This window comes from Hemiscyllium ocellatum, chromosome 6, assembly GCF_020745735.1.
Source record: "Hemiscyllium ocellatum isolate sHemOce1 chromosome 6, sHemOce1.pat.X.cur, whole genome shotgun sequence".
Classification (NCBI taxonomy): Eukaryota; Metazoa; Chordata; class Chondrichthyes; order Orectolobiformes; family Hemiscylliidae; genus Hemiscyllium; species Hemiscyllium ocellatum.
The window spans coordinates 70049896-70077705 of NC_083406.1; the positions used below are offsets into that span (position 1 = coordinate 70049896).

Consider the following 27810-nt stretch of genomic DNA (forward strand, 5'->3'; position numbering starts at 1 on the left):
TTTTACTTGCATGACACTATAATCTTTGGCTATAAATTCTGTGTCTTATGGTCCTGATTCTCAACCAGCTAAAGAAGGATGGAGAGGTCCGAAAGCTAGTGGTTCCAAATAAACTTGTTGGATTATAACATGGTGTTGTGTGATTTTTAACTTTGCCTGGAAACAGAGATGGTTTGTGTTCTGGAAGGTGCAGCAGGGCATGCTCACCTTCCCTGACCACCTTTTATTTTTTTCCAAAAATAAATCTTTGTATATGTACATAATCACAAATGCAGTTTGGTTCTGTGCAGTAGCATATCAGGGAAACAAACATTGGAGTTTGTCTCAATCCAAACAAACCAAAGGCACATCTTATTTGAACCAAACTCTATTTACATGCATTTGAGGCACGAGGATGATCTGATAACTGAATGTACTCCCATTTAGCTTCACTTCTCTTTCAGTTTTGAGAGGATGGTGTCTATGGGTATGCAGTGGGGATGTTGGGGTTGGGGGATGAGGGGAAGAGAATGTGGTGAAGGTGGGAGTTGGATGAAGGCCCAGATCAGTACATGTAGGGGTTGCTGCTGCCAGGTAACTTGCCTGACTCTCATGTTGGAAATGTGTTGCTGGAAAAGCGCAGCAGGCCAGGCAACATCCAAGGAGCAGGAGAATCGACGTTTCGGTCAATAGCATTCCTGAAGAAGGGCTCGTGCCCAAAACGTTGATTCTCCTGCTCCTTTGCTGCTGCCTGACCTGCTGCGCTTTTCCAGCAACACATGTTCAGCTCTGATCTCCAGCATCTGCAGACCTCACTTTCTCATGTTGGAAATGACACGTGTCCAGTCTCTGAGGGGAGGAGTGAAGTGGAAACAGTGCACAAATGAGGTGGCTTGAAGGAGCCCTATAATTCCACCCAAATTTTCTCTTGAATAATTTTTAACTATACAACGTTCTGGTCTTAGATTCTCATACTTGTAGTAAGATGGTTTATTTTGGGAATCTTAGAGATAATGTAGATATTTCCTCTGAGGCAAAAATAAGCGTGTGTGGTTTATAGCATTTCAAATGAAACATGTTCCGAACTGAATGAGGAAGCGAAAGCTTTTCAGGAATTTCCCAAGCAGATTGGTTTGGGCGGAGCACGTCAGCGAGGTCCAGAGTTTTTGAGAGAGAGAGAGGGGGCCTCAGACATACCCACAGATACAGCAGCAGCGTCTCTTACACTATGAACAACCTTCGAGTGAAAGTGAACTGCGCAAGGCTCTTCGCTGCCGGCGGCTTGTTTTTCTTCTTTGTAACTTCGTGCACCAACTATTGGCTGCATGCTGTGACCTACCCGAGCCTGAACACCACTGAGCTGGAGCAGGTTAGTGTCAGCGCACCTCAGGGAGCCCAGCACGCTGCCCGATTCCCTATTGCCCGCAGGGGGTGGGCTCCCTCTGCCTGAGGGTGGGCTGGTATGGTTGCTGCCTCTTTCTGCCCCTTCTTCCCCCATCCCTTTCTGCCTCCTCTCCTCAATTTACCCGTCGTTTCGCTTTTCCCCTGCCCCGCTTTGCCTCCTGTTCCCCCCCTCTGTGTTTCTTCACAAATAAAACTTTCGAACATGGGAGTGGACGGCGTGGATTTAACGAACGAGTCATTTTGTGAGTTTTCGGGGGAGGTTTGTTTGGAGTTTCAGAACCGTTCGCCCGTGGCGTTTTTTTCCTGATTTACATGGCGTCGCCCTGGAGACTGAGGTGATTTGTATTCTGGAAGGTGTAGGACAAACTCACCGTCCCCGCTCGCCTTTTTTTAAAAACCAAAAGAAAGGTTTGTCCCGTACATTGTCACAAACGCAGTTCGGTTCAGGGCAGTAGCATATCAGGGAAACAAACAAACATTGGAGTTTAACTCTATCCAAACCAACCATAGTCACCTCCTATTTGAACCAGACTCTATTTGTACGCATTTTAGGCACTAGGCTGATCTGATAAGTGAATGGACCTCCATTTAGCTTCACGCTATCTCACCATTAGCGGATCTGTGTGTGTGTGTATACAGCCCCGATGTGTACATTGTTTCTCCAGGAAACTGTTCTCCCATCCACACCCACAGGATCATTGCCAAAGAGATCGCGATTCGACGCCACAGAACGTGTCAGTAACCAAGAGTTCTTTCAGACAGCAGAGTGTTCTCGGAAATAGTACAATGGGGCGATTTGTTAAAACCTCTTTTATTTTTACATAAAAGCAATTTATGAAGGACAGTCGAAGTTTCGTTCGACAGTGGGTAATTGTATAAAACGAAAGTTTCCGTGGTTATCTGTGACCTTGGGTTCGACCATTGTGCATGCGTTAGAAGTTTTTAACTTTAGCTCTCAGCTAAAAATCACACAACACCAGGATGGAGTCCAAAAGGTTAATTTGGAGGCACTAGCTTTTGAAGCACTGCTGCCTCAGCGCCACAGGGTTCAATTCCCGCCTCAGGTGACTCTGTGTGGAGTTTGCACGTTCTCCCCGTGTCTGTGTGGGTTTCCTCCGGGTGCTCCGATTTCCTCCACAGCCCAAAGATGTGCAGGTCAGGTGAATTGGCCATGCTAAATTGCCCTGAGTGTTAGGTGAAGAGGTTAATGTAGGGGAATGGGTGGGTTGCGCTTCAGTGGGTCGGTGTGGACTTGTTGGGCCGAAGGGCCTGTTTCCACACTGTAAGTAATCTAATCTAATCTAAAAGTGCGAGGAGAAAGTGAGGTCTGCAGATGCTGGAGATCAGAGCTGAAAATGTGTTGCTGGAAAAGCGCAGCAGGTCAGGCAGCATCCAAGGAACAGGAGATTCGACGTTTCGGGCATAAGCCCTTCATCAGGACTCCCCATTCCTGATGAAGGGCTTATGCCTAAACGTCGAATCTCCTGTTCCTTGGATGCTGCCTGACCTGCTGCGCTTTTCCAGCAACACATTTTCAGCTCTAGTCTAAAAGTGCTGCTTCTTCATCAAGTGCTCTCAGAAACCCTAAAATCAGTAGACTCCACCAGCAGGGTTGTAGGAAAACCTGCAGGAAAGATGGTCAACTTCCCCTCCCCTCATCCCCATTGTCCACACCCATCAGATCAGCACACAAGTGTCTGACTGTATGCTTACTTTTATCCATTATAATGTTTCTTACTCATTTATTTTTATTTCGAAAATATACTCTATTCATGAAAAAATCTACAAGTACACAAAACGTTCAAAATCTGTTTTGTACTGTTTGTGAAAACATTGAAATGTTGCCATTTCTCAGATCTCCGATTCCTGAAGAAGGGCTTATGCCCAAAACACCGATTCTCCTGCTCCTCGGTTGCTGCCTGGCCTGCTGTGTTTTTCCAGCACCACATTTTTCAACTCATTTCTCAGATCTCCTCTATCATTGCAAAAAAACAAAGACATTTTTATCTTATGCTGTAAACTATGTGCATTTGGAGGCACTGGGAGGATCTGACAACTGAACAGATCCTCATATACTTTCTGATGGGTCAATGCCCTTCTCACCAAACGACATCTTGGTGCTTGTTGGAAAGTCTGGCAAAGAGGCATTCTGCCAAATAACTTTGACATTCTGCTCAGGGAACCACCTGACAGGATCCACGCTCTCCTTTCCCCACAGGGTCTTGAGGAGGTTATGTGCTGATCACTTGCTGATGGACTTGTGTTCAAAGGTATTTTTCTTTATAAATTTCTCCATGAAGTACAGGTAATACTGAATGGTCCAACTGCTTGGAGCGTCCTGTGGCAAAGAGGCCAGTCCATCCTTCACAACGCTGGGGACAGGTAGAAGATCAGTAAATAATGACACTTGGTATTTACACACTGAGGACCTACACATAGCTTGATGCAGCCACACACAAAGGAGGTGATCAGGTTGAGGGCGGTGTTGGGTACACTCTTCCCCTCCCCTTATCCAGGGCTTTGCACATGGTGCCCTGCAGACACAAAACATATTTTTCTTCCAGATGAAGAGGAAGATTAGATTACTTACAGTGTGGAAACAGGCCCTTCGGCCCAACAAGTCCACACCAACCCGCCGAAGCGCAACCCACACAGACCCATTCCCCTACATTTACCCCTTCACCCAACACTATGGGCAATTTAGCATGTCCAATTCACCTAACCTACACATTTTTGGATTGTGGGAGGAAACCGTAGCACCTGGAGGAAACCCACGCAGACACGGGGAGAATGTGCAAACTCCACACAGAGGGTCACCTGAGGCGGGAATTGAACCCTGGCCTCTGCCACTGTGAGGCAGCAGTGCTAACCACTTGCTTGGGTGACTGCAGTGTTACATGGTTCTGGGAATGGGCCAGAATGCACCATGTACAACAACTCCAAGAGTACCTCACACCTGATGACCAGAGTTTTCCCTGCAGCGGAGAGGCCCAGGTTCTGCCTCTCCTTGGTGATATGCTCCTCTCAAATCCTGGTACACAGTCTAACTCCTTTGAACCATATTCCCAGCACCTTCAGGTAATCTGCTGTGTTGGTGAAAGGGATAAAGGATCAGTCAGCCAGTTCCCAAAGGACATGGCCTCACTCTCATCTTGATTTTTCCTGGCTGCTAAGGCCAGTTTGAATTGGTCGCAGATGCTCATGAGACTGATCAGTGACAGTGGATCAGACCAGAAAACACTAATCTCATTTATGTATGGGAGGATTTGACCTACAGGCCACCGCTGCCTGGAAATAATCACCCCTCTCAGGCTCATCTTCTTCCTGATGGACTCAACAAATGCTTCTGTCCAACACACAAACAAGGCAGGTGAGCGTGAGCAGCTCTGCTTGAGTCCAGATCTGATCAAGAAGCTTTCTGATACCCTCCCATTGAATGAGACTGTGCTAATGAAGTAAAGCAGTTGGATCCAATTATGGATTCCCTCCTCAAAGCCCATTCTGGACAGTACATCCCACATGTAGGTGTGTAATATCCCATCAAAGATCTTCTCCTGGTCCAAGGTGAAGAGACACATGTCCACCCCCCTGTTCTGTACAGAGGCAACCATATCCCTGAGGAGGGTGAGGCTCTCAGAGATTATCCTGCCTGGTACTGCACAGGTTTGGTCAGGGTGAATCACAGCATCTGCAGACCTCATTTTTTACTACAGGGTGAATCACAGATTGGTTACACAGATTTTCTACCTCCATGGGAGCAGAAATTCCTCCTCATTTCTGTCTTAAATATCCTCTGTCCTTAACTCCCACAAGGGGAAACTAGCTTTCCATATCTAAGTCCCCAAAAATTTCAATAAGGTTGCCTCTCATTCTGTTCAATTCCAATGAGTACAAGCAAACTACTTTTCTTAAGAAAATGCTTCTCTCCCTGGTGTTAGCCTACTGAGCCTTTTTTGGACTGCCTCCAATGCCAGTATATCTTCGCTGACCATTCAAGTGCCTTGTATAATTTTAGCAAAACCTCCCCACTTTCGTACTTATTTCCCTTTGAAATGAAGCCAAATTTTTATCAGCTTTCTTGTTGAACTTGAACTTGTTGAATTGACTGACTGCTTTTGTGATTAATGAATGAGGACTCCCAAATCCTTTTGATCTATAGCTTTCCTTCTCCAATTAAATAATACTCAACTGATATAGATCAGTTATGTTGTGTGTAAGTTACCACAAACTACCTATAATTCAGCTACTTATAAAGAATTCTCACAACTAATGAAATACTAACATAATTATTTAAACTTTACTGCACGTAGCAGCTAAAATAAGACCCTCAAGTAAGCATGTTAAGCCTCACGTGAGCTGTTTGGACTTGAAACGACTCCAATCAACAGTTGTTGTCTCTGGGTATATCCAGGGTTTAGATCCTTGTGCAATGTTGTTCTCCAGAGATCAGCATATCCAAATCTATTTTTATTTTTTTGAGTGGTGCTTGATATTTTGAAAGTGCAGTTAACTGTTGCATTGCCACTAGAATCAAAGCCATATTTGGCTTCTCCCATTGTAAAGATGGGATAGGACAAGCAAAATTTGATCAGTCTGTTGTCATTCCTGACGTGCTGTCTTATCAAGAAATGACAGATATAGTTTAATCTGGAAAAGTGTGAGGCGATCCATTTTGGGAAGTCCTGAGCAAAAGGAAATTATATAGTTGATAGCAGGACCCTTAGGAGCACTGATATAGAGAGAGATCTTGAGGTCTAAGTTCATAGCTCCCTGCAAGTGATAACATAAGTGGATAAGGTGGTAAAGAAGGTGGTATGCACACTTGTATTCATCAGTTGGGGCAACAAGTATAAAAGTTGGGAAGTCACGTTGCAGCTTTCTGAAACATTAGTTTGGCCACATTTAGAGTGTTGTGTGCACTTGTGGTCCCCACACTGCAGAAAGGATGTGGAGGCTTTGGAGAGAGTGCAAAAGAGGTTTGTCATGTTGTTGCCTGGATTGAAGTGTATTAACTATAAGAAGAGATTAGACAAACTTGGACTGTTTTCGATAGAGTGTTGGAGGCTATACTTGTTATATGGAAATATATAAAATAATGAGAAGCACGGATAGGGAGGATAGTTGGAGTCTTCTTCCCAGGGTGGAAACGTCAAATCCTAATGGGCGTAGGTTTAAGGTTAGAGGGGGAAAGGAGATGGTTGGGGACTGCCACGTGAGATGGTAGAAGTAGATACTAAAGTTAATGTTTAAGACGCATTCAGACAGATCCATGAGCAGGCAGGGAACAGAGGAATATGGACCATGTGCAGACAGATGGAACTAGTTTAGAATTGTAGACTTGAAGGTCTGATTAGTCTGTTCCTGAGCTGTACTGTTTTATGTTCTATGTTCCTGCAAGATTACCACCAGTGTGGCCGCTATCTTTCTGGCTACTTTCTTTGATATTGTATGACGCAACCTTTCCGGTCCAGGGGATTTATTAGTCGTTACCCTTAGTAGTTTTCCTCACACTTTTTCTCTAGTGACAGTTATTGCAGATATTTACTCTTCCCCTATTGTTCCTTGACCATTCACAAAATTTGAAATGTTATTAGTATTTTCTACTGTGAAGATGATGCAAAATATTTCTTCCCGCTGTTTCCAGATTCCCCATTATCATTTCTCCAGCCTCATTCTCTAAATGGCATATGTTCATTTTGACATTTCTCTTCCTTTTTGTGTATTTAATGACTTTGCTGCTGTGCATTTTGATGTTATTTACAAGCTTATTTTTGTTATTAATGTTTATTTTCTCCCTCTTTAATTTTTTTGGATAATCTTTTGTTGGTTTATAAAATTTTCTCAATTCTCTGGCGTATCCCTCATCTTTGTTATGTTTTCTATTTGTTTTCTTCCAATGTGTTGCTTTATTTAATTTCTCTATTTAACCCTGTTTGGGTTATCCCTTGAACATATCTTTGCTATGATCAATCAACTATTTTCTTAAAAGTCTGCTATTTTCCCTAAACCATCTTTGTTGCCTAACTGCTTTCCCAGTCCACTCCAGCGAGCTCTGTCTTCATTTCTTTCTCAGAAAATCTCATCTTGTTCACTAATGTCCTTTAGAGAAGGGTTCTGCTCTCCTCAACTACTCTGGCATACATGTGACTGCAGACCCACGAACAATGTGGTTGACTCTCGGCTGCCTTGTGGGTAATTAGAGATGGACAATAAAAACTGGCCTGGCAACCATGTCCATATCCTGTGAATGAATTAAAAAACTAAGGTTAGCGCAGCTGTTTCTGATCCAAGTTCCTCCTTCACAAACTGAAAGCTAAATTCTACCATGTTATGTTCACTGTTTATTGAGGAGATATGGCCTCCTTCTTCAAGGACCGCAGATTCCCCCCAGACATGATCGACGATGCCTTCCACCGCATCTCCTCCACTTCCTGCTCCTCCGCCCTTGAGCCCCGCTCCTCCAACCGCCACCAAGACAGAACCCCACTGGTTCTCACCTACCACCCCACCAACCTCCGCATACAACGTATCATCCGCCGCCATTTCCGCCACCTCCAAACGGACCCCACCACCAAGGATATATTTCCCTCCCCTCCCCTATCAGCGTTCCGCAAGGACCACTCCCTTCGTGACTCCCTCGTCAGATCCACACCCCCCACCAACCCAACCTCCACCCCTGGCACCTTCCCCTGCAACCGCAGGAAATGTAAAACTTGCGCCCACACCTCCACACTCACTTCCCTCCAAGGCCCCAAGGGATCCTTCCATATCTGCCACAAGTTCACCTGTACCTTCACACACATCATCTATTGCATCCGCTGCACCCGATGTGGCCTCCTCTATATTGGTGAGACAGGCCGCTTACTTGCGGAACGCTTCAGAGAACACCTCCGGGCCGCCCGGACCAACCAACCCAATCACCCCGTGGCTCAACACTTTAACTCTCCCTCCCACTCCACCGAGGACATGCAGGTCCTTGGACTCCTCCACCGGCAGAACATAACAACACGACGGCTGGAGGAGGAGCGCCTCATCTTCCGCCTGGGAACCCTCCAACCACAAGGTATGAATTCAGATTTCTCCAGTTTCCTCATTTCCCCTCCCCCCACCTTGTCTCAGACGGTTCCCTCAACTCAGCACCGCCCTCCTAACCTGCAATCTTCTTCCTGACCTCTCCGCCCCCACCCCACTCCGGCCTATCACCCTCACCTTGACCTCCTTCCACCTATCCCACCTCCATCGCCCCTCCCCCAAGTCCCTCCTCCCTACCTTTTTATCTTAGCCTGCTTGGCTACTCTCTCTCATTCCTGATGTAGGACTTATGCTCGAAACGTCGAATTCTCTATTCCTGAGATGCTGCCTGGCCTGCTGTGCTTTGACCAGCAACACATTTTCAGCTGTGATCTCCAGCATCTGCAGACCTCATTTTTTTACTCGGAGATATTTTAATCCATCATCTAACCGATCCAAAGAGCCTGAACCCTAACCCTAATCTGTTCCGAATACATTCTGTGAATTCTTTCTCATTGGGATAGATTGGCACAGGAAGCAATCAGTCAAATAGACTCCAAATAGACTCCAAACAGAGCTTTTCTGCTCCGCCCATTCCTTTTTCTTTTATTTTCTCCTTTTTCTGGAGTGTTTTTGCCAAACTTTTAACTTTAAAATTACTCAGAGGGGAATGGAGGAGGCGGGTCCCAGACCAGAGGGCGTCACAGGCGAATCCTGGACCATGCCAGTGCCAGAGACAAATTCCTGACCAGAGACTGGGGCAGGAGGTGAGTCCCGGAGCAGAGGCCGTCGCAAGCGAGTCCCAGACAAAGCCGGTGCAGGAGAAGAACTTTGGTGGCGAGTCCCGGACCAGATGTCAGTGCGGGGAGGCAAGTGCTGGTTGTGAATCCTAGACCAGAGACTGCTGCAGGAGGTGAGTCGTGGACCACAGGCCAGCTAGGGGAGGCCCATCCTGGTTGTGAGTCCTAGACTGGAGACTAATGAGGGAGGCGAGTCCTGGACTAGAGGCCGTCACTGGGAGGCATGGCCCTTGCAGACTTGAAGCTCGACGCTGACACAGATTTGGGTGAAAAGGACTCAAATTTGAGTACTTCTTTTTTCCTTTATATTCTTACGCTGGACGTCTATTTGTTATTCTTTTAATTTTGTACCAAATGCTTAAGTATCTGTGTCTAGGTATGAGTGGCAGCATTGCAAACCTTTCACTGCACTCACTCCAGTGCCCGTGACAATAAAGCTAATTCAGTTCAATTCCATCTACATGAAGCTAGAGCCACTATGATTAATGTCATGCCAAATGTTACATGCCATTCTCTGTCCCACTGTGTAGTTACTTTTGCGGGACCTATGAAACATTCCTCCTAGTGTCCATGATCTCTTTTTTTTTAAACCCACCTCCACCCATATAGACATCTTCCAAACAAAATAATTTCTTGCTGTAGTAATTAGTCTGTTTCCCATTGATAATGCATCTCATCACCTTTTCATTCCTGACTGACCTTCCATGTTTTGGAACATCTAACCGTATCTTCATTATGATGCAAAATCCTACTTGTTAACTGTTTTTGTGCTATTGATTTATTTCTCTTATTCCAAATACTATACTCATTCAAATAAAGAGCCATTAATTTTGACTTTTTCTCATCTTTGCTGTTTCAAACTGTATTTACTGCTGTTTTTCAATGTTGTATACTCTTGTGAATTCTTTTCCCTGCTTGACTATTATTGTGCAAATAGCTGTTCTGTCGTGCTGCCATATTCTCTTGCTTTATAAGCCTACATTTCACCTCTCCCAAAAGCTCTCCCCTCTAATTTAGTTTGAAGCCCTCTCTACAGCCCTAGTATTTGACCAGAACATTGGTCCCAGCATTGTTCAAATAAAGTCCAACCCATCCTTCTCTCCCAGTACTGATGCCAGTACCCCACACAATGAAAGCCATTCCTCCCACACAAATCTTCCAGCCACTCCTTGACTTTATTTACCTATTTGCCTGTGGCTCAGGAAGCAACCCAGAGATTACAATATTGGAGGTTTCGATTCATAATTTAGTTCCAAACCTCTCCAAATCTTCCAGTGAAAGCTTTTATCCAGTCCGACCAATGTCGTTGGTACTGATGTGGACAGTGACAAGTGGATCCCTCATCTCCATCTCCAAGTTCTCCTTCAGCTCTAAGGACATGTTCTTAACTGTGGCACTGGGCAGGCAATGTAGCCTTTGGGACTCTTGCACATGACTGCAGAGAAGAGTATCTATCTCCTTAATTGTATTGTTTCCCACCAACACTTTATTCCTAATTCCTCTCCTCCCCAATCTCCATTTCAGTGTCTCCTTGTAAAAAGGTGCCATGATCAGTTTGCTCATCTGCTGTACAGTCCCCATTCTCAGCCACGCAGCTTGCAAAAAGCTTGAAACCTTTGCCAATTGTTTAATAGAAGGCTGACATCATTGTGATGTCAGAGCTCTTGGATCTGGACCGTGAGGCTGCAAGAGCATGTTCCCTCTCACCATCCCTTGTAAATAGTTATATTAATCACAGGACTGTAAGATGCATCTTTCAAAGTGGTGGCAAGGATGATTAGATCCACGTAATTGGAGGAAAGTGGTTTAAGGTTCTATAGCGACGTAGATGAACATTTTAAGGATGGTTCAGCGATTCAACTCCAAGAGTGGAGAAAATGATGAGAAGATCTGCAGCAAAAGTGACCAGTAAGCAACAGGCTTCAAGATCGATCTAGGCACTAAAGCACAGGGAAGAAAGGTCCTTGCAAAATCTGAAAGATGCCTCACAACAGAGAAACTGGCAAAATGAAGTAACAAAATGCTAAAAAAAATTATCAGCCACAGTTAATAAAATAATTTTGCATTTCTATATTTTACAAGAAACAAACACTCAGAACGTTTACCAGTGGCAAGTCTGTAAGGTAACAGGGCACGGTTCATGAACCCAAACCAGGCAGTTTTACTGAGACCAGGTCAAGCTGCAATAGCAGAACAGAAAATTATGACGCTACACGCTGCTGCAATTGAGCGTCGATGGCGAGAATGAATGGTTTGGATATGGTGCCAACCAAGCAGGATGCTTTGCACTTGATGGTGTCAAGCTTCTTGAGTGTTGCTGGAGCTTTACTGTAATGCTAACTGCACTCTTCCCAGACTGCTTCATTGTGTCATCACTCATGTTGATATCAATGATATTGCAAGGACTAGAACTGCTGAAAATATTCAAACAATGAGGAGCTAATTTAAAAAGCAGAATCTCCAAGGTGATAATCTTACGATTATTACCTGAGCAATAGGCAACGTGGCATGGGGAAATAGAGTCAGGAAATAAATGCACGACTCAAAGATTGTGGATAGAATAGTTTCCAGATCAAGAGGCTTTTGTTTAAAAGAGAGGTTGCAGTGTGATGACTTCAATTGTACTGTTTTCTGGTGGATTGAATAACTACGGCTGTAGCAAGGGCTTTAGATGAGTGGAGAGGTGGAGGATGGACGAGGGGAAACACAGGCTTCTGGAAAATAATTGACAAACTGCCAATGTTACACATTTATTCAAAAAAAAGGAAAGAAACAAAAACCAGATAACTATAGGCCAGTTAGTTTAATATCTTCCATTAGGAAATATTAACATTTATGATAAAGCACATAGAATCCCTCTAGTGTGGAATTAGGTTATTCGGCCCATCGAGTCCAGAGCAACTCTGAAAAGCATCCCAACCAAACCCACCCCCTACCCTGACCCTGTAACCCTGCATTTCCCATGGCTAATCCACGTATCCTGCACAACCCTGGACACTATGGGCAATTAACCATGACCAATTCACCTAACCTGCACATCGTTGGACTGAGAGAGGAAACCCACGCAGACGTGGTGAAAATGTGCAAACTCCACACAGTCACTTGAGGGTAGAACCAAACACCGGTCCCTGGCACTGTGATGCAGCAGTGCTAACCACTTAGTGAGTAAGGCATCCACGTAAGAACAGAGCATTTAGAAAAACATAATCAGCTTCATGAAGGGGAAATCATGCCTGAAAATCTTAATAAAATTCATTGAGAAGGTGACAAGGAGTATGGATGTAAAAGAAAACTGGAATTCCAAAATGCTCAGAGATCAGTTTTTTATGGAGCAGATGACAAATATAGTTTCACAGCAGTCAGACTAAGAAATTGCACAATGGCTCTGGAGATTAGGTTTCACTAAAATAACAAACAAGCAGTACAGTTTGTCACTGGAGTGGGAGGTTTAATGTCCAGCTTCATGTGCATCTGCAGAGATATGGTAAAAAAAATCATTGCTTGAAATGCCAAGTGAAGAGGACAACTTTAGTTTTTGAGCCTAGTGTTTGGTGTTAAAACTAATACAACTTCTAAAGGTTAATACATTTAAAAGACACCTGGATGGGTAAACGAATAGGAAGGGTTTAGAGGAATATGGGCCAAATCCTGGCAAATAGGACTCGGTCAGATTGGGGTGTCTGGTCAGCGTGGTTGAGTTGGACCAAAGGGTCTGTTTCCGTACTGTATGTCTCTATGACCTTGAGAAAGGAACAAACGTCTGGCGACTTAATGACATAAGGAATTATGGTGTTGGGGTGGCATATGAGCATGGATAGATGATTGGCTAACTAATGCAAGACAAATGGTTGGATTAAGGGAGGTATTCTCTGAATGGCATCCTGAAACCATTGGAGTGCCTGGGATCAGTGCTGATGCCACAATAATTTATAATATACAGTCTATTGATGGCTTGGGTGAGCTAAATGTAGTAAAGCCAGGTTTGCAGATTACACAGAAAAAGGTAACAAGGCAAGATATGTAGAGCTAACTAGGCAGGTTAAGTGAGTAGGCAAAACTTGGCAGCTGGAATATAATGTGGGGAGTTGGAGTTATGCACATAGGAAGAATAGATGAGTTGAATGCTGTTTAACTCAGAAAGGACTGCAGAAAGCTGCAGCATAGAGGGACTTGGGAGGAGTCCTGTATAATTCACACAAAGTTAGCATATGTTAAGGAAGGCGAATAGAATGTTGGCATTTGTTTCATTGGGGATGAAATATGAAAATATGGACATTTTTCTAAAATTACACAAAGAACATGTTAGACCACAGCTAGAACCCTGTGAACATTTTTCCTCCCAAGGAAAGATATAGTGGCACTGCAGGCAGTTCTCAGAGGGTTCATTAGGTTGGTTGTGGGTATGGAAGGATTTTGTTCTGAGAAGAGGTTGAGTAGATTGGGCTTGCATTTTAGAAGAGTTGAGAAGAATGAAAGGAAATTAGATTAGATTATTTACAGTGTGGAAACAGGCCCTTCAGCCCAACAAGTCACACCGGCCCACACCCATTGCCCTACATTTATCCCTTCACTTAACACTATGGGCAATTTAGCATGGCCAATTCACCTAACCTGCACATTTTTGGACTGTGGGAGGAAACAAGAGCAAACCTGCACAGACATGGGGAGAATGTGCAAACTCCACAAAGTCAGTCGCCTGAGGTAGGAATTGAACCTGGGTCTCTTGCGGTGTGAGGTAGTAGTGCTAACCACTGTGCCACCGTGCTGCCCAAACTGCTGTGAAACTCACAAAGTTCCTAGTGTGCATGGCAAATAGATGCTGAGGTGTTGTTACCCTTTGAGGGTAAATCTAGCATCAGAGGACATAATGTCGGAGTAAGTAGTTATACAGTTACGATAAAAGAAGAGGAATTTCTTCTTAAGGATTGTGAATCTGTGGAATTATATACTGCAGAGAGCTGTAGAGATTGTGTCATTAAGTGTAATCAAGGCTCATATAAGCAAATATTTAGTCAATAAAGGAATTGAGAGTTTTGTGGATGAGGCAGGAAAGTGAAGTTGAGAATGATCAGACCAGCTACAATCACATTGAATGGCGGAGCAGACTTGATGGGCCACATCACTTCTGCTCCTATGTCTCATGGTCTGTTTCATGAGCAGAAAATAAATCTACGTAAGAATAGACTTATTTTTTAAATTTCCAGTAATACTACCAACAGCATGCAGATCTTTTCAACCTGGAATTTCACTGCCATTAGGCAGCTTTCCCTCCAGTTTTCCTACTGGCTCTGACACCCTCTGAGGTTTGTGTGTGACAACAACTTCCAGAATTTCTGAGAGACACACATTCAGTTCATGGAGTGGGCAGGCTACATCTCCAGTCTGTTTGCTTGCTGGCATAGTGTTCACTCACTGTGAGGATCCCTGGCGTGTCCTACCCTTTTGCACTTTGCCCCCTCAGTTAGACTCACAAGGGTCACATTGTTTCTGTCTTGCATTGCCATTTCAAGCAGAGACAAAGCCAGGGAGCATGTCATGGTTGTCTGTGTTCCGCATTCAAGTTGAGAGAGTCCCTTTGGTCAAGGCCCCTGGCCCAGTAAATCAAGGGCAGACTCTGATATCAGCCTAAGATCCTGGACACAGTGAGGGTCAGGATGCTCTCCATGGAGATGAGCTGGAATGTTGGGCAGCCCATTGCTTGTCTTAACTATTTCTGTCCTGCAGAGGGGCAATTTCTCCCATGGAACGAGAGAGAGAGACAGTTATTAGAAAGACAAATGTAGGTAGCATAAACTTCTAACTTTGGTACAGGCAGTGAGATGTCCTGAGGGAATATGTTGGCAGCACCGAGTAACACAAAGTTAGTAATGTCAAGGACTTGGGTGGATGGGTGACAGAGGGAGGACATTGCAACAAGATGGGGAAGAATTTGCAGTAAGTGTGAGTTGTTGGAGAGAAGGCAGTGGTATATATGCTTGCAGGGTGGAGAAGGTCCTTGATCTTTTTCCTATACTGGTGTGCATTCTTCCAGATGGCTGAGACTGCACTGACGCAGTTGACAAAGCTTGGTCTGACCTGGCATTGCCTAGTGTCATAGCTTCCACAAGTGCTCCTGGAGGACAAAGACATCCCATTTGTGCATCACCCGTCCAATGGGACTTCCAAGTGCCTGCCCACAAAGAAGGGTGCTAATTTCTCCTTGTTTGCATGTTCAATGCATTTGTCAGGAACAGTGCAGGACAGAACACTGATGGGGCTAGACCAGATACATAATGGGTTTCTAAAGTGGTCTTCGTGCCAGAGATATCGGCCAATTATGGGATACCTGGTAACTGGCAAGTTATTAAAGGACCAGTGCATGGTAAAATGGAGCTAAAATTAGACAGGGGATGCCAAAACAGTGGATAGGTGTGTTTGGTAAGACATGGCAAGAGGGCTTGCACAAACCCATGATTTAAAATCCTGCAGAAAACGTGGTGCAACTTGCACTTAGCAGAACAATTAGCAAGATTCAGCCCATTATCATGATTTACATGAATCTCATTATACCATACTTGCTTCATATTCACAAAGGATGCACTCTAACAATTGGCAATGCCTGGCTGGACTTCAACTTCTAAGTCTTGTTTGAAGAAGCTATTTCTTAGTCTTGTGAACATTTACACATTTTTCTAAATTACTGTAACTTGTCTGTCAAAACCGTCTATTTTCCATGTCAAGACCAGAATAAGGAATGGAACATTTAATAATCTCAGGTATGAGTTTTCAAATTACATTCAATAATAATTGTAAGTGTATGTGTAAATTTCAAATAAATTAAATCCAGGTTTCTTTTTTAGGAATGCTTAAATAAGATACAAAACCAATTGGATTATATTGGATATACAACACAGAAACAAACTATTTGTTTCTATGTTTCATTTATGCACCCATCGAATTTCCTGTGTCCATAATATATTTTCCTGAGTTTCAAAGAAATGGTTGTCTAAAACCCTCTTAAATGCAGCTATACTATAGAGTTTATCCATATTATTAGACTCAATCACTCTCTCTGGTAACTAGTTATATTTTTACTTTTCTTTGGAACGAAGTTTTTTCAGAATTCCTGATTTGGTTCCTTGGTGACTGTCCTATATTAATGGCTGCTACCTATGTTCTTCCTTACAAGTGAAAACATTCTCTCTCGATCCACTGTATCAAAGTCTTCCATAATTTTGAAGACCTCCACTAAATTACTGCTCAGTTTGTTTCTTTGAAGGGAAAAATTATTTATTCTGTCAATCTTACCCTATAAATATATTTCTGATACCATCCTGATAAATCTTCTCTGCATTACTCCGGTGCTACTTTATTCTTTTAAATGATAGCAAAAAGAAATACATGCATATCTTTTAATTGTGGATTAATCTGGGTTCCATACAGGTTTAATTTAACTTTCTTTCTTTCCAATTCTAGCACTTTAGAAATAAAGCTCAGTGCTAGTTTTTATTTGACCTTGCTGAACTCGGACACAGAATTTAATGAGTTCACAAAATATGAGTTTATTCATTACAAATCATGAGAAAACTTATTTTATTATTTTCTTTGTGACCAAACATGACAAGATGTATACTGATAATAAGTGACTAAAAAATGAAAACATTTCCAAATAGTTACACAGATCAATTTCTGAAGAGCAGATAAGATGATATTATGGTTATTATGGAGTTGTCCCAGTACCTTTGCCAGTGGCAACAGGTCCAACTTGTCCATGCTGACCAGATATCGTAAATTAAACTGGTCCCATTTGCTGGCACTTGGCTCAGATCTGTCTTAACCCTTCCTATTCATCTATCCATCTATATGCCTTCTGAATGGTATAACTGTAGCAGCCTCCACTACTACTTCTGACACCTCATTCCATACACACATCACCCTGTCTGTGAAAAAGTTGTCCCTTTTATATCTTTCCCCTCTCCTCTTTAAAATATTCCCCTCTAGGTTTGTACTCCCCTACCCTGGAAAAGGACCCTGGCTATTCACCCTATCCATGTCCCTCATGGTTTTATAAACCTCTGTAAGGTCACCCCTCAGCCTCTGATGCTCCAGGGAAAATAGCCCCAGCCTATTCAACCTCTCCCTGCAGTTCAAACCTTCCAACCCTTGCAACATCCTTGTAAATCATTTCTGAACCCTTTCAAGTTTCACAGCATCAGGCAGTTGAACAATTTTTTGAGATTCTTGGCTTTATAGGCTTAAGAAAGTTTTTTAGTTCTGACTCCCTTTTTAACTGGTTTGCAGTATTTCATATGAGATAGGGGCTTTACCTGAAGCACATTGATAACTAAGAGAGAGTTATGTGAACTTTTCAGCAGGCCAGCACTCAAACTGGGTATGGTACACACAACAGCCTTCAGTTCCACTAATCCACTTCAGTAGAGTTGAAACTAACATTTTAATCTTTGCCGCCTTCTGTTTTCCCTTGGAAGGATACATAATGTATCTGTATTTCAGAGCATAATCCACCTCAACAGTAAATCAATGATTTGCTGTTGAGCAGGGAATGGTCAACTCCCCTTTATCTTTGTAGTCACCAGAGATCACAGTCCAGTTTGTTTGACCTTTTAGGTGTTACAGTTCTTCAGTGTCTCTCTATAGACTATCACTTAATTTACATCTGTAGCCATTTCTGGCTGTATTAGCTGTCTTTTAAAAAGCACATTTTAAATTTACAGCTAAAAATGCCATCCTGTTTTTCTAACCCATTGTCATAACAATGTTTTGCCCTCCTGCATTTATTAATAGCCTTCTGTAATTTCTTGCAGCTTCCCAATTCAACTGGAACTAACCAGCAATATGTCAGAGGAAAAGGGTATTCAGTTGGATCGAATGAAAACACTTTCACTGAGAATTCAGCCAGAACAAATCAACCACTTGCCCATAAACAGCCTCTTAAAGGCCGAAGACGATTCAATAGAAACAGAATCTTAGCTGTGGTGAGTTCTACATTCAGACAACTTAAAATTTCCTTATATTACTGACAGTTTAGTGTACGCACATTTGCTCTCCCAGACTGTGTGTTAGTACTGAACATCTAAAATTTCCATAAGTTACAATGAGTTGAGATTGTTGGTATGTAGCATGAATGTGCCAGGTAAAGGCTCCGTTTCCTCATTGGCTTCCTACTTGTGATCATGTTCCCTGGCTCCAAGTTGCCCAAAAGCATCAGCATAATTAACAATCTAGTAGCAAGAGACCTTAAGACCACTTCCTCTGACTACTTGCACCTTGTTTTAGAGTCATTGAGTTGAACAGCATGGAAACAGACCAAACGGTTCATCCTGTCATGCCAACAGAATATTCTAAATTAATCTAGTCGAATTTGCCAGCAGTTGGCCCAAATCCCTCTAAACCCATCCTATTCATATACCATTCAGGTGTCTTTTAAATGTTGTTATTATACCAGCATTCACCACTAGCTCGAGCCATACGCATGTCACCCTCTGTGTGAAAAAGTTACCCCTTAGGTCTATTTTAAATCTTTCCCCTCTCATCTTAAAGCTATGTGCTCTAGTTTTGGATTCCCCTACCCTGGAGAAATATTCATCTTCACTATTCACCCTATCCATGCTCCTCGTGGATTATAAACTTCCAGAAGGTCACCGCAGAGCCTTCAATGCTCGAGGGAAAATAGCCCCAGCTTATTCAGCCTCTCCTTATAGCCCAAGCCCTCCTAAACCTGGCAACATCCTTGTAAGACTTTTCTGAACATTCTCAAGTTTTGCAACATCTTTTCTGTGGCAGAATTGAACACAATATTGTAAAAGTGGCCTAACAGATGTCATTTACAGCCATAACGTGACCTCCTAACCCCTGTACTCAATGAACTGACCAATGATTTGCAGTTGCTTCACCTGTGCAATTTTGTCCTACACCACCTTGAAAGTGGTTAAGAACATAAATAAGAGCAAGAGTAGATTATATGGCCCAGAGTCAGCTTCACCATTCAATATGATCATTGCCCATCATTGGCCTTAACTTCACTTTCCTGACTGCCCTCCATACCTGTTCATTACCTGAGAATCCAAATATCTGTCTCATCATTTAATATACTCTTTAAAATAATTAATACACAATCCTTTGAATCAGAAAAGACTCATAACCCTTTGATTGAATGTAATTTCCTAATCTTACTCCTAAATGATGTACCCTTTATCCTGAGATCTTGTTTAGATCCTGCAGACAGAGTAAACAACCTCTTGTATTTATGCTAGTTTGTGTCCTATCAAAATCTTCCAAATTCTACAGAGTAAGGCTTGATTTACATAGGTTCTCATCCTGGGACATTCCTTCCAACACCATGAACAAACGAGTGAACCTTCACTGCATTATCTCTGATACAGGTTTATCATTCCTTAAGTGTGGAGACCAAAACTGCATAATTTTCCAGGTATGGCTTTGTCACAATTCTGTACAGTTTAAGGAAAAAACTTCCTTATTCTTATACTCCAGTCCTCTTGCAATAAAATCAAAATGCCATTACCTTCCAAGTTGCTTACTGTAGCCGCATGTAAACTTTGAGTTCCGCAAACAAAAGGTACACCTGAGTGAAGAAATTTCTCTTCATCTTGGTCCTCAATAACCAGTTCTTGTTCTCAGACTCTGAACAGTCTTTGTTCTACATTTCACAGCTTGGGAAATCAACTTCACCATATCTATGAGTACACTCAAGTCCATCTGATCATTAGCATTCGTAAGCTTTTGCTAGTTAATACAGAACCTGAGAATTGCTGAAGGCAAAAAAGAGACATGCCATTAAACCTTTTCATCTTGCACTCATTCGGACTGACATAAAATCTAAATCTAAAGGGAACACCAATTTACATTGTATGATGAAACATTGAAGCTTGTTTGGAAAGTAAACTTTGGTAAGACATTGCAATGAAAAATACAGGGAATAACTGTTCCTAGAGCTTTTGTCTAATTAAAAATACCTTTTCAACAGTGTTTTAGAAATACAGATGTAATATACCCACTGTTCACACCCCTGTATTTACCCAAGCAGTTAAACTTTAGAAAAACCTCTAATAAATTTGTCAAGCATGATCTATCTTTAGTTAGTTGACTTTGTCTGATCACATTATGGTTTGAAGCTAACTTGCCAATAGATCGCTGTTTTTTTCTCCCTCCCTCTCCTGTCTTGAATAGCAGAGTCACATTTGCTAACTTCCAATCTGTTGGGCTCATCTGGATGTGTAGATAGTGTTAGAAAATTATAATAGGTATATTTAAGGCTTTGAGGAATTTTTGATCAGTATCGGAATCAAGATATATGGGAAATGAGCAGGAAAGTGGACCTGAGGAGCATTGGGTCAATTATGATTCTATTGAATAGTGGAAAAGGCTTGAGGGGCCGAACAGCCTTCTCTTGGTCCTATTTCTTATGTTCTAATGGCATCCATTATCTCAGTCAATCAAAACCAAAGGGCAGAGGTGAGGCAAGAGAGAAAGGTATTAATATAGGAAATGATAAACCGACTTTGTAAGGAAGGGATATTGAGCACACATCTAAGTCTCTTTTGTTCATGGCATGTGGTAGTCATTGGCTGGGCTAGCAGTTATTTCCAATCTCTAATTGCTTCTGGAGTCAAGTGACTCACTACCATTTCAGGGGGTAGTTATGAGTCAACCTCATATCTGTGGATCTAGTGTTACAAGTCATGGGAAAGATGCTATTACGTTGGAGAGGGTTCAGAAGAGATTTACAAGATTGTTGCCAGGTAAAGAAGGTCTGAATTATAAAGAAAGGAGGGACTTTTTTCACTGGAGCATTGAAGGTTGTAAGGTGACCTTCTAGAGGTTTATAAAATCATGAGGGGTTTAGATAGGGTTAATGGTAGATTTCTTTTCCTAGGATGGGAAATTTCATCAGTAAGGGGCAGATTCTTAAGGTGAGAGGAGAGAGATTTTAAAAAAAGACATGAGGTGAAAATGTTTTACACAGAGGGTGGTTCGTGTTTGGAATGAACTGGTTGAGGGATGGGGGCACAGTTACAACATTTGAAAGACTTTTGGAGAAGTACATGAATAGGAAAAGTTTGGGGCAGGAGCAGCCAGATGGGATTAGTTTCGTTTGGGATTATGTTTGGCATGGACTAGTTGGACTGAAGGGTCTGTTTCCGATTTGCATGACTCCACGTAGACCAGACCAGGTATGGAAAGCAGATTCCCTTTCCTAGAAGACAGTAGTGAACGTGACGGATTTATTTTTATGACAATTGACAGTGCTTACGTGATTGCCATTAGACTAGCTTCCAATCCCATATTTCTATTGAATTAGCCCATGTCCCAGACCATTTGTATAGTGACATTACCACTGTGCCAAGAGATCTCCATTAACAAATATAGAGGTAAGCAGATAATGCTAAAATAATAATTAGTAAATTAAATAACAAAAATATTAAAAGGGTTTAAAAAGGCTCTGTATTTAAACATGTGATTTTCAATACAAAATATGAACTGATAAGAGAAAATAGAAGCAAATAAAAAGAGTCTGATAATAATTATAAAGACATAGTGGCACTAGGCGTAGCATGGGACCTAACTAGTGAAGGTTATGTTACATTTAGGAAAGATCAGAAGCTATGAAAGGGTGGAGAGGTTCGTGTTAATTAATGATGGTATCAGCAGAATAGAGAGAGATCACAACTTTAGGAAACCAGGAAGCAATGAAAAATGGTAAAGGCAAGAATTCCCTTGTGGGAGTGGTTCATGGATCCCTCAACTGTAAGCATGTGCTAGAATAAACTATAAAGGAGGAAATTATTAGACAAGAAAAACTAAATGGGGCATTTACTTTAATGGGGCATTAGATAAGAAAAACAAAATTCCACTTCATGGGGCATTGGCATCAGTTTTGGAACAGGAGGGATCTGTAACATTGGGACGGTCTCCACCTGAACCGATCAGGTACCAATGTTCTAGCGAAGAGGATAAATAGGGTGGTCAGTAGGACTTTAAACTTCTGAGTTGGGGGGAAGGGAAAGTGAAAGCGACAGGGAGTATGGAGTTAAATGGAAAGATAAGCAACAGGATAGCATATGTGCAGGCGGATTTAAACTTGAGGCAGACTGGGAATGCAGCAAAAAGGAAGGATAACTTAGGACATCTTATGACTTCCAATATCTCTAATGATAAGAAAGTTAGCATTAAGGCACTTTACCTGAATGCTTGAGCATTCATAACAAAGCAGATGAACTAATGGCACAGATCATAGTGAATGATTATGATGTGGTAGGCATCACAGAGACGTGGTTACAGGGGGGTCAGGACTGGCAGTTAAACCTCCAAGGATTTTCAACTTATCGAAAAGACATGGAGGTGGGCAGAGGGGGTAGGGTTGCCCAATTAGTTAAGAACAAAATTAAATCTATGGCACTGAATGACCTTACGTCAGATGATGTGGAGTCTGTGTGGGTGGAATTGAGGAACCATAGGCAAAGAAACCATAATTGGAGTTGTGTACAGACCTCCTAACAGTGGTCAGGACCAGGGATGCAACATGTACCGGGAAATAGAGAAGACATGTCAGAAAGGCAAGGTCACAGTGATCATGGGAGACTTCAAGATGCAGGTGGACTGGGTAAATAATTCTTGCATCTTGAAGTCTCCCATGATCACTGTGACCTTGCCTTTCTGACATGTCTTCTCTATTTCCCGGTACATGTTGCATTCCTCTTATTCCTGATGAAGGGCTTATGCTCGAAACGTCGAATTCTCTATTCCTGAGATGCTGCCTGGCCTGCTGTGCTTTGACCAGCAACACATTTGCAGCTGTGATCTCCAGCATCTGCAGACCTCATTTTTTACTGGGTAAATAATGTAGCCAGTGGATCCAAAGAAAGGGAATTCATGGAATGCTTACAGGATGGCTTTTTGGAACAGCTTGTCATGGAGCCCACAAGGGAGCAGGCTATTCTGGACCTAGTGCTTTGTAATGAACCAGACTTTATAAAAGATCTTAAAGTAAGGGAACCCTTAGGAAGCAGCGATCATAATATGGTAGAGTTCAGTCTGCAGTTTGAAAGAGAGGAGGCAAAATTGGATATAATGGTGTTACAGTTAAATAAAGGTAATTATGAGGGTATGAGAGAGGAACTGACAAAAATAGACTGGAAGCAGAGCCTAGCGGGGAAGACAGTAGAGCAAAAATGGCAGGAGTTTGTTGGTATAATTGAGGACACTGTACAGAGGTTCATCCCCAAGAAAAGAAAGATTATCCAGGGAGGGATTAGATAGCCATGGCTGACAAAGGAAGTCAAGAAATGTATTAAAGAAAAAGAGAGATTCTATAAAGTGGCCAAGAGCAGTGGGAAATCAGAAGATTGGGAAGGCTACAAAAACAAACAGAGGATAACAAAGAGAGTAATAAGGAAGGAGAGAATCAAATATGAAGATGGGCTAGCCAGTAATATTAGAAATGATAGTAATAGTTTCTTTCAATACATAAGAAACAAACTACAGGCAAAAGTAGACATTGGGCCACTTCAAACTGATGCTGGAAGCCTAGTGATGGGAGATAAGGAAATAGCAGGAGAACTTAACAAGTACTTTGCATCAGTTTTCACAGTGGAAGACATGAGTAATATCCCAACAATTAAAGGGAGTCAGGGGGCTGAGTTGAGTATGGTTGTCATTACAAAAGAGAAAGTGCTAGAAAAGCTAAATGGTCTTAAAATTGATAAATCTTCTGGCCCCGATTGGGATACATCCTAGAGTTCTGAGAGAGGTGGCAGAGGAAATAGTGGAGGCATTGGTTGAGATCTTTCAAAAGTCACTGGAGTCAGGGAAAGTCCCAGATGATTGGAAGATCGCTGTTGTAACCCCCTTGTTCAAGAAAGGATCAAGACAAAAATGGAAAATTATAGGCCAATTAGCCTAACCGCGGTTGTTGGTAAAATTCTAGAATCCATCATTAAGGATGAGGTTTCTAAATTCTTGGAAGAGCAGAGTCTGATTAGAACAAGTCAACATGGATTTAGCAAGGGGAGGTTGTGCCTGACAAACCTGTTGAAATTCTTTGAAGAGGTGACAAATAGGTTAGACCAGGGAAACCCAGTGGATGTGGTCTATCTAGATTTCCAAAAAAGTCTTTGATAAGGTGCCACACGGGAGGCTGCTGAGCAAGGTGAGGGCCCATGGTGTTCGAGGTGAGCTACTGGTATGGATTGAGGATTGGCTGTCTGACAGAAGGCAGAGAGTTGGGATAAAAGGTTCTTTTTCTGAATGGCAGCCGGTGACAAGCGGTGTCCCGCAGGGTTCAGTGTTGGGGCCATAGCTGTTCATGTTATATATTAATGATCTGGATGAAGGGACTGGGGGCTTTCTAGCGAAGTTTGCCGGTGATACGAAGTTAGGTGGACAGGCAGGTAGTACTGAGGAAGTGGGGAGGCTGCAGAAGGATCTAGACAGTTTGGGAGAGTGGTCCAGGAAATGGCTGATGGAATTCAACATGAGCAAATGCGAGGTCTTGCACTTTGGAAAAAAGAATAAAAGCAAAGATGACATTCTAAATGGTGAGAAAATTCGTAAAGCCAAAGTACAAAGGGATCTGGGAGTGCTAGTCGAGGATTCTCTAAAGGTAAACATGCAGGTTGAGTCCGTGATTAAGAAAGCGAATGTAATGTTCTCACTTATCTCAAGAGGGTTGGAATATAAAAGCACCGTTGTGCTACTGAGACTTTATAAAGCTCTGGTTAGGCCCCATTTGGAGTACTTTGTCCAGTTTTGGTCCCCACACCTCAGGAAGGACATACTGGCACTGGAACATGTCCAATGGAGATTCACACGGATGATCCCTGGGATGGTTGTTCTAACATACGAGGAACGGCTGAGGATCCTGGGATTGTATTCATTGGAATTTAGAAGATTAAGGGGAGACTTAATAGAAACTTACAAGATAATGCATGGCTTGGAAAGGGTGGATGCTAGGAAATTGTTTCCGTTAGGCGAGGAGACTAGGACCCGTGGACACAGCCTTAAAATTAGAGAGGGTAAATTCAGAACAGAAATGCGGAGACATTTCTTCAGCCAGAGAGTGGTGGGCCTGTGGAATTCATTGCCACAGAGTGCAGTGGAGGCCGGGATCCTAAATGTCTTCAAGGCAGAGATTGATAGATTCTTGATGTCTCGGGTAATTAAGGGCTATGGGGAGAATGCGGGTAAGTGGAGTTGAAATGCCCATCAGCCATGGTTGAATGGCGAAGTGGACTCGATGGGCCAAATGGCCTGACTTCCACTCCAATGTCTTAAGTTCTTATGGTCTTATAGTCTAAATGCTGAAGAAACTCAGCTGTTCTGTGGTGAGAGAAACAAAGTCAATATTTCAAGTTCAATATATTTGCCGTACCTGCTGAGTTTCTGCAGCACTTTGTCTTTTTACTTCAGAGCTCCAGTATCCACTACACCTTGTTTTTGTTTTAGTAAGAGATTTGTCAGAAAGGCTTAGTGATAATCATGGGGGATTTTAGATGACATTATAAAATGTTTTCAGGATACTTAGAACAGCAGTGAGGGAGACAGAAAACAAGAAACTAGAGCGGTTAGGTTAACATTTGTCATGGAAAGGGTGGAAAGACATCAGAGGTTCTTGCATTCATTTTCAAATCCTTGCTGGCGGCAGAGGGAGTGCCGGAGTACTGGAAGAAGCTAACATTTTCCTATTAGTAAAATATGGAGGATGGGATAGACCAGGAAATCATTCGGTCTAACCTCAGTGATGGAGACATTATTAGAAATCATTGCGAGGGTCAGAATATATCTGGATTAGAGAGACACTGGTTAATCATGGATGGGTAAGGTGTGGTCACATTTGAAAAAAAATTATCAACTGTTTTGAGGAGTGGTGATGAGGCTAATGTATTTTATGTGGTCTACAGAGACTTTAGGAAGGCTTTTTATAATGTCCCTCATGGTAGAATGATTAAATATAAAGCCCATGTGGCATATTGGATTCAAATTGGACTGAAAGGCAGAGGACGTGTGGAAGCTGGTACAGTTACGCACTTAAAAGACATTTGGACAGATACATGATACAGTGGGCGGCACGGTGGCACAGTGGTTAGCACTGCTGCCTCACAGCGCCTGTGACCCGGGTTCAATTCCCGACTCAGGCGACAGACTGTGTGGAGTTTGCATGTTCTCCCCGTGTCTGCGTGGGTTTCCTCCGGGTGCTCCGGTTTCCTCCCACAGTCCAAAGATGTGCGGGTCAGGTGAATTGGCCATGCTAAATTGCCCGTAGTGTTAGGTGAAGAGGTTAATGTAGGGGAATGGGTGGGTTGCACTTCAGTGGGTCGGTGTGGACTTGTTGGGCCGAAGGGCCTGTTTCCACACTGTAAGTAATCTAATGAATAGGAAAGGTTTGGGTGATTATGGGCCAAATGCAGGCTAGTTTAGATTGGGATACCTGGTCAGCATGGATGAGTTGGACCAAAGGGTCTGTTTCTGTGGCCATATGACTATGTGCCATCCTAGTATGCAGGTACAGCAGATAATAAGGAAGGCAAATGGAATTTTGGCATTTATTTCTAAAGGAATAGAGTATAAAAGTGTTGTTGCGATTGTACAAGGCAGAAGTGACACTGCACCGGGAGTATTTGTGTGCAGTTTTGGTGCGATGTTCTGTACATATTAACTGAAACACTATATGGTTTTGAGTGCTGGCCCATTGACTGTAATTTAGGGAGCTATTTTGATGGATGATCGCATGATTTCCAGAATTGCTCGATGACATTTCTATTTGGAAGTCTATGGTAAACTTTCTACTTAGAAGTCTGAAACACAGTGATGGTAAATGGATGTTGTTGCAATTGGACATTTGTTGCAAGTGGGGTTTCACAGGGTTCAGTGCTGGAGCCATTTTTGTCACTTTATATTTAAGTTCAGATCATTAATGTAGCAGTATGATCTAGTTTGCTGATGACAAAAATTTGTAAGGTAAATGGTGAGGAAGATGAACATAAACTGCAGGAGGATAGCAATGAACTGGTAAGGTAGGCAAAGCATTGATGCATTTGGAGTAGATTGGCAAGAAAAGAGATTTCACTATAATGGTAGGCTCTTAGAAAGTACAGAGGAATCTTTTGTGTCTATCCTCAGATTCCTGAAGCTGGTTAAGGCATTTGGAATCCTTGCCTTCATTAGCAGATGAATAGAATACAAGAGTAGGAATGTTCAGCTGAAACTATATAAAGTACTGGTTAGGCCTCAAGTGGAGTACTTCATGTAGTTCTGGTCCCTAACCTAATAGGAGGGATGTAGTTTTACGAGAGAGAGTCCAGAGAAGCCTTACCATAATGCTGTCTGGGGTGAAGGGTCCGCCTTGTGTGGAGATGTGCTGTGGTTGGTGCCTTGGAGCAGTGAAGCTTGAGAAAGGACCTGATAATGTGTGTAAGATTATGCGGGACATAACTGAGTGGATAGGAGGGCACCTATTTTGGGAGGAGAGTAGTCAATCACCAGGCAAAGATTTAGGGTAAGAACAGAGTTAAATATGGACGTTTTTATGCAGAGGGTTGTGAGGATCTGGAACTGAACAGGGAAAGAGTGTTTGAGTATTATCAGATCATCTATGATCTCA

At 42.6% G+C, this 27810-nt stretch overlaps 1 protein-coding gene across 1 annotated transcript in view; it reads left to right on the plus strand.

Annotated features, from left to right (window-relative positions):
* The first annotated feature begins 1008 nt into the window (after positions 1-1008).
* Positions 1009-27810, plus strand: part of LOC132816437 (transmembrane protein 182-like) — a 64504-nt gene continuing 37702 nt past the window's right edge. The window contains exons 1-2 of the mRNA XM_060826018.1: positions 1009-1348; positions 17999-18169. Coding sequence (XP_060682001.1) covers positions 1208-1348; positions 17999-18169 — 312 coding nt within the window. The 5' untranslated portion in view covers positions 1009-1207. The remainder of the gene's footprint in view (positions 1349-17998; positions 18170-27810) is intronic.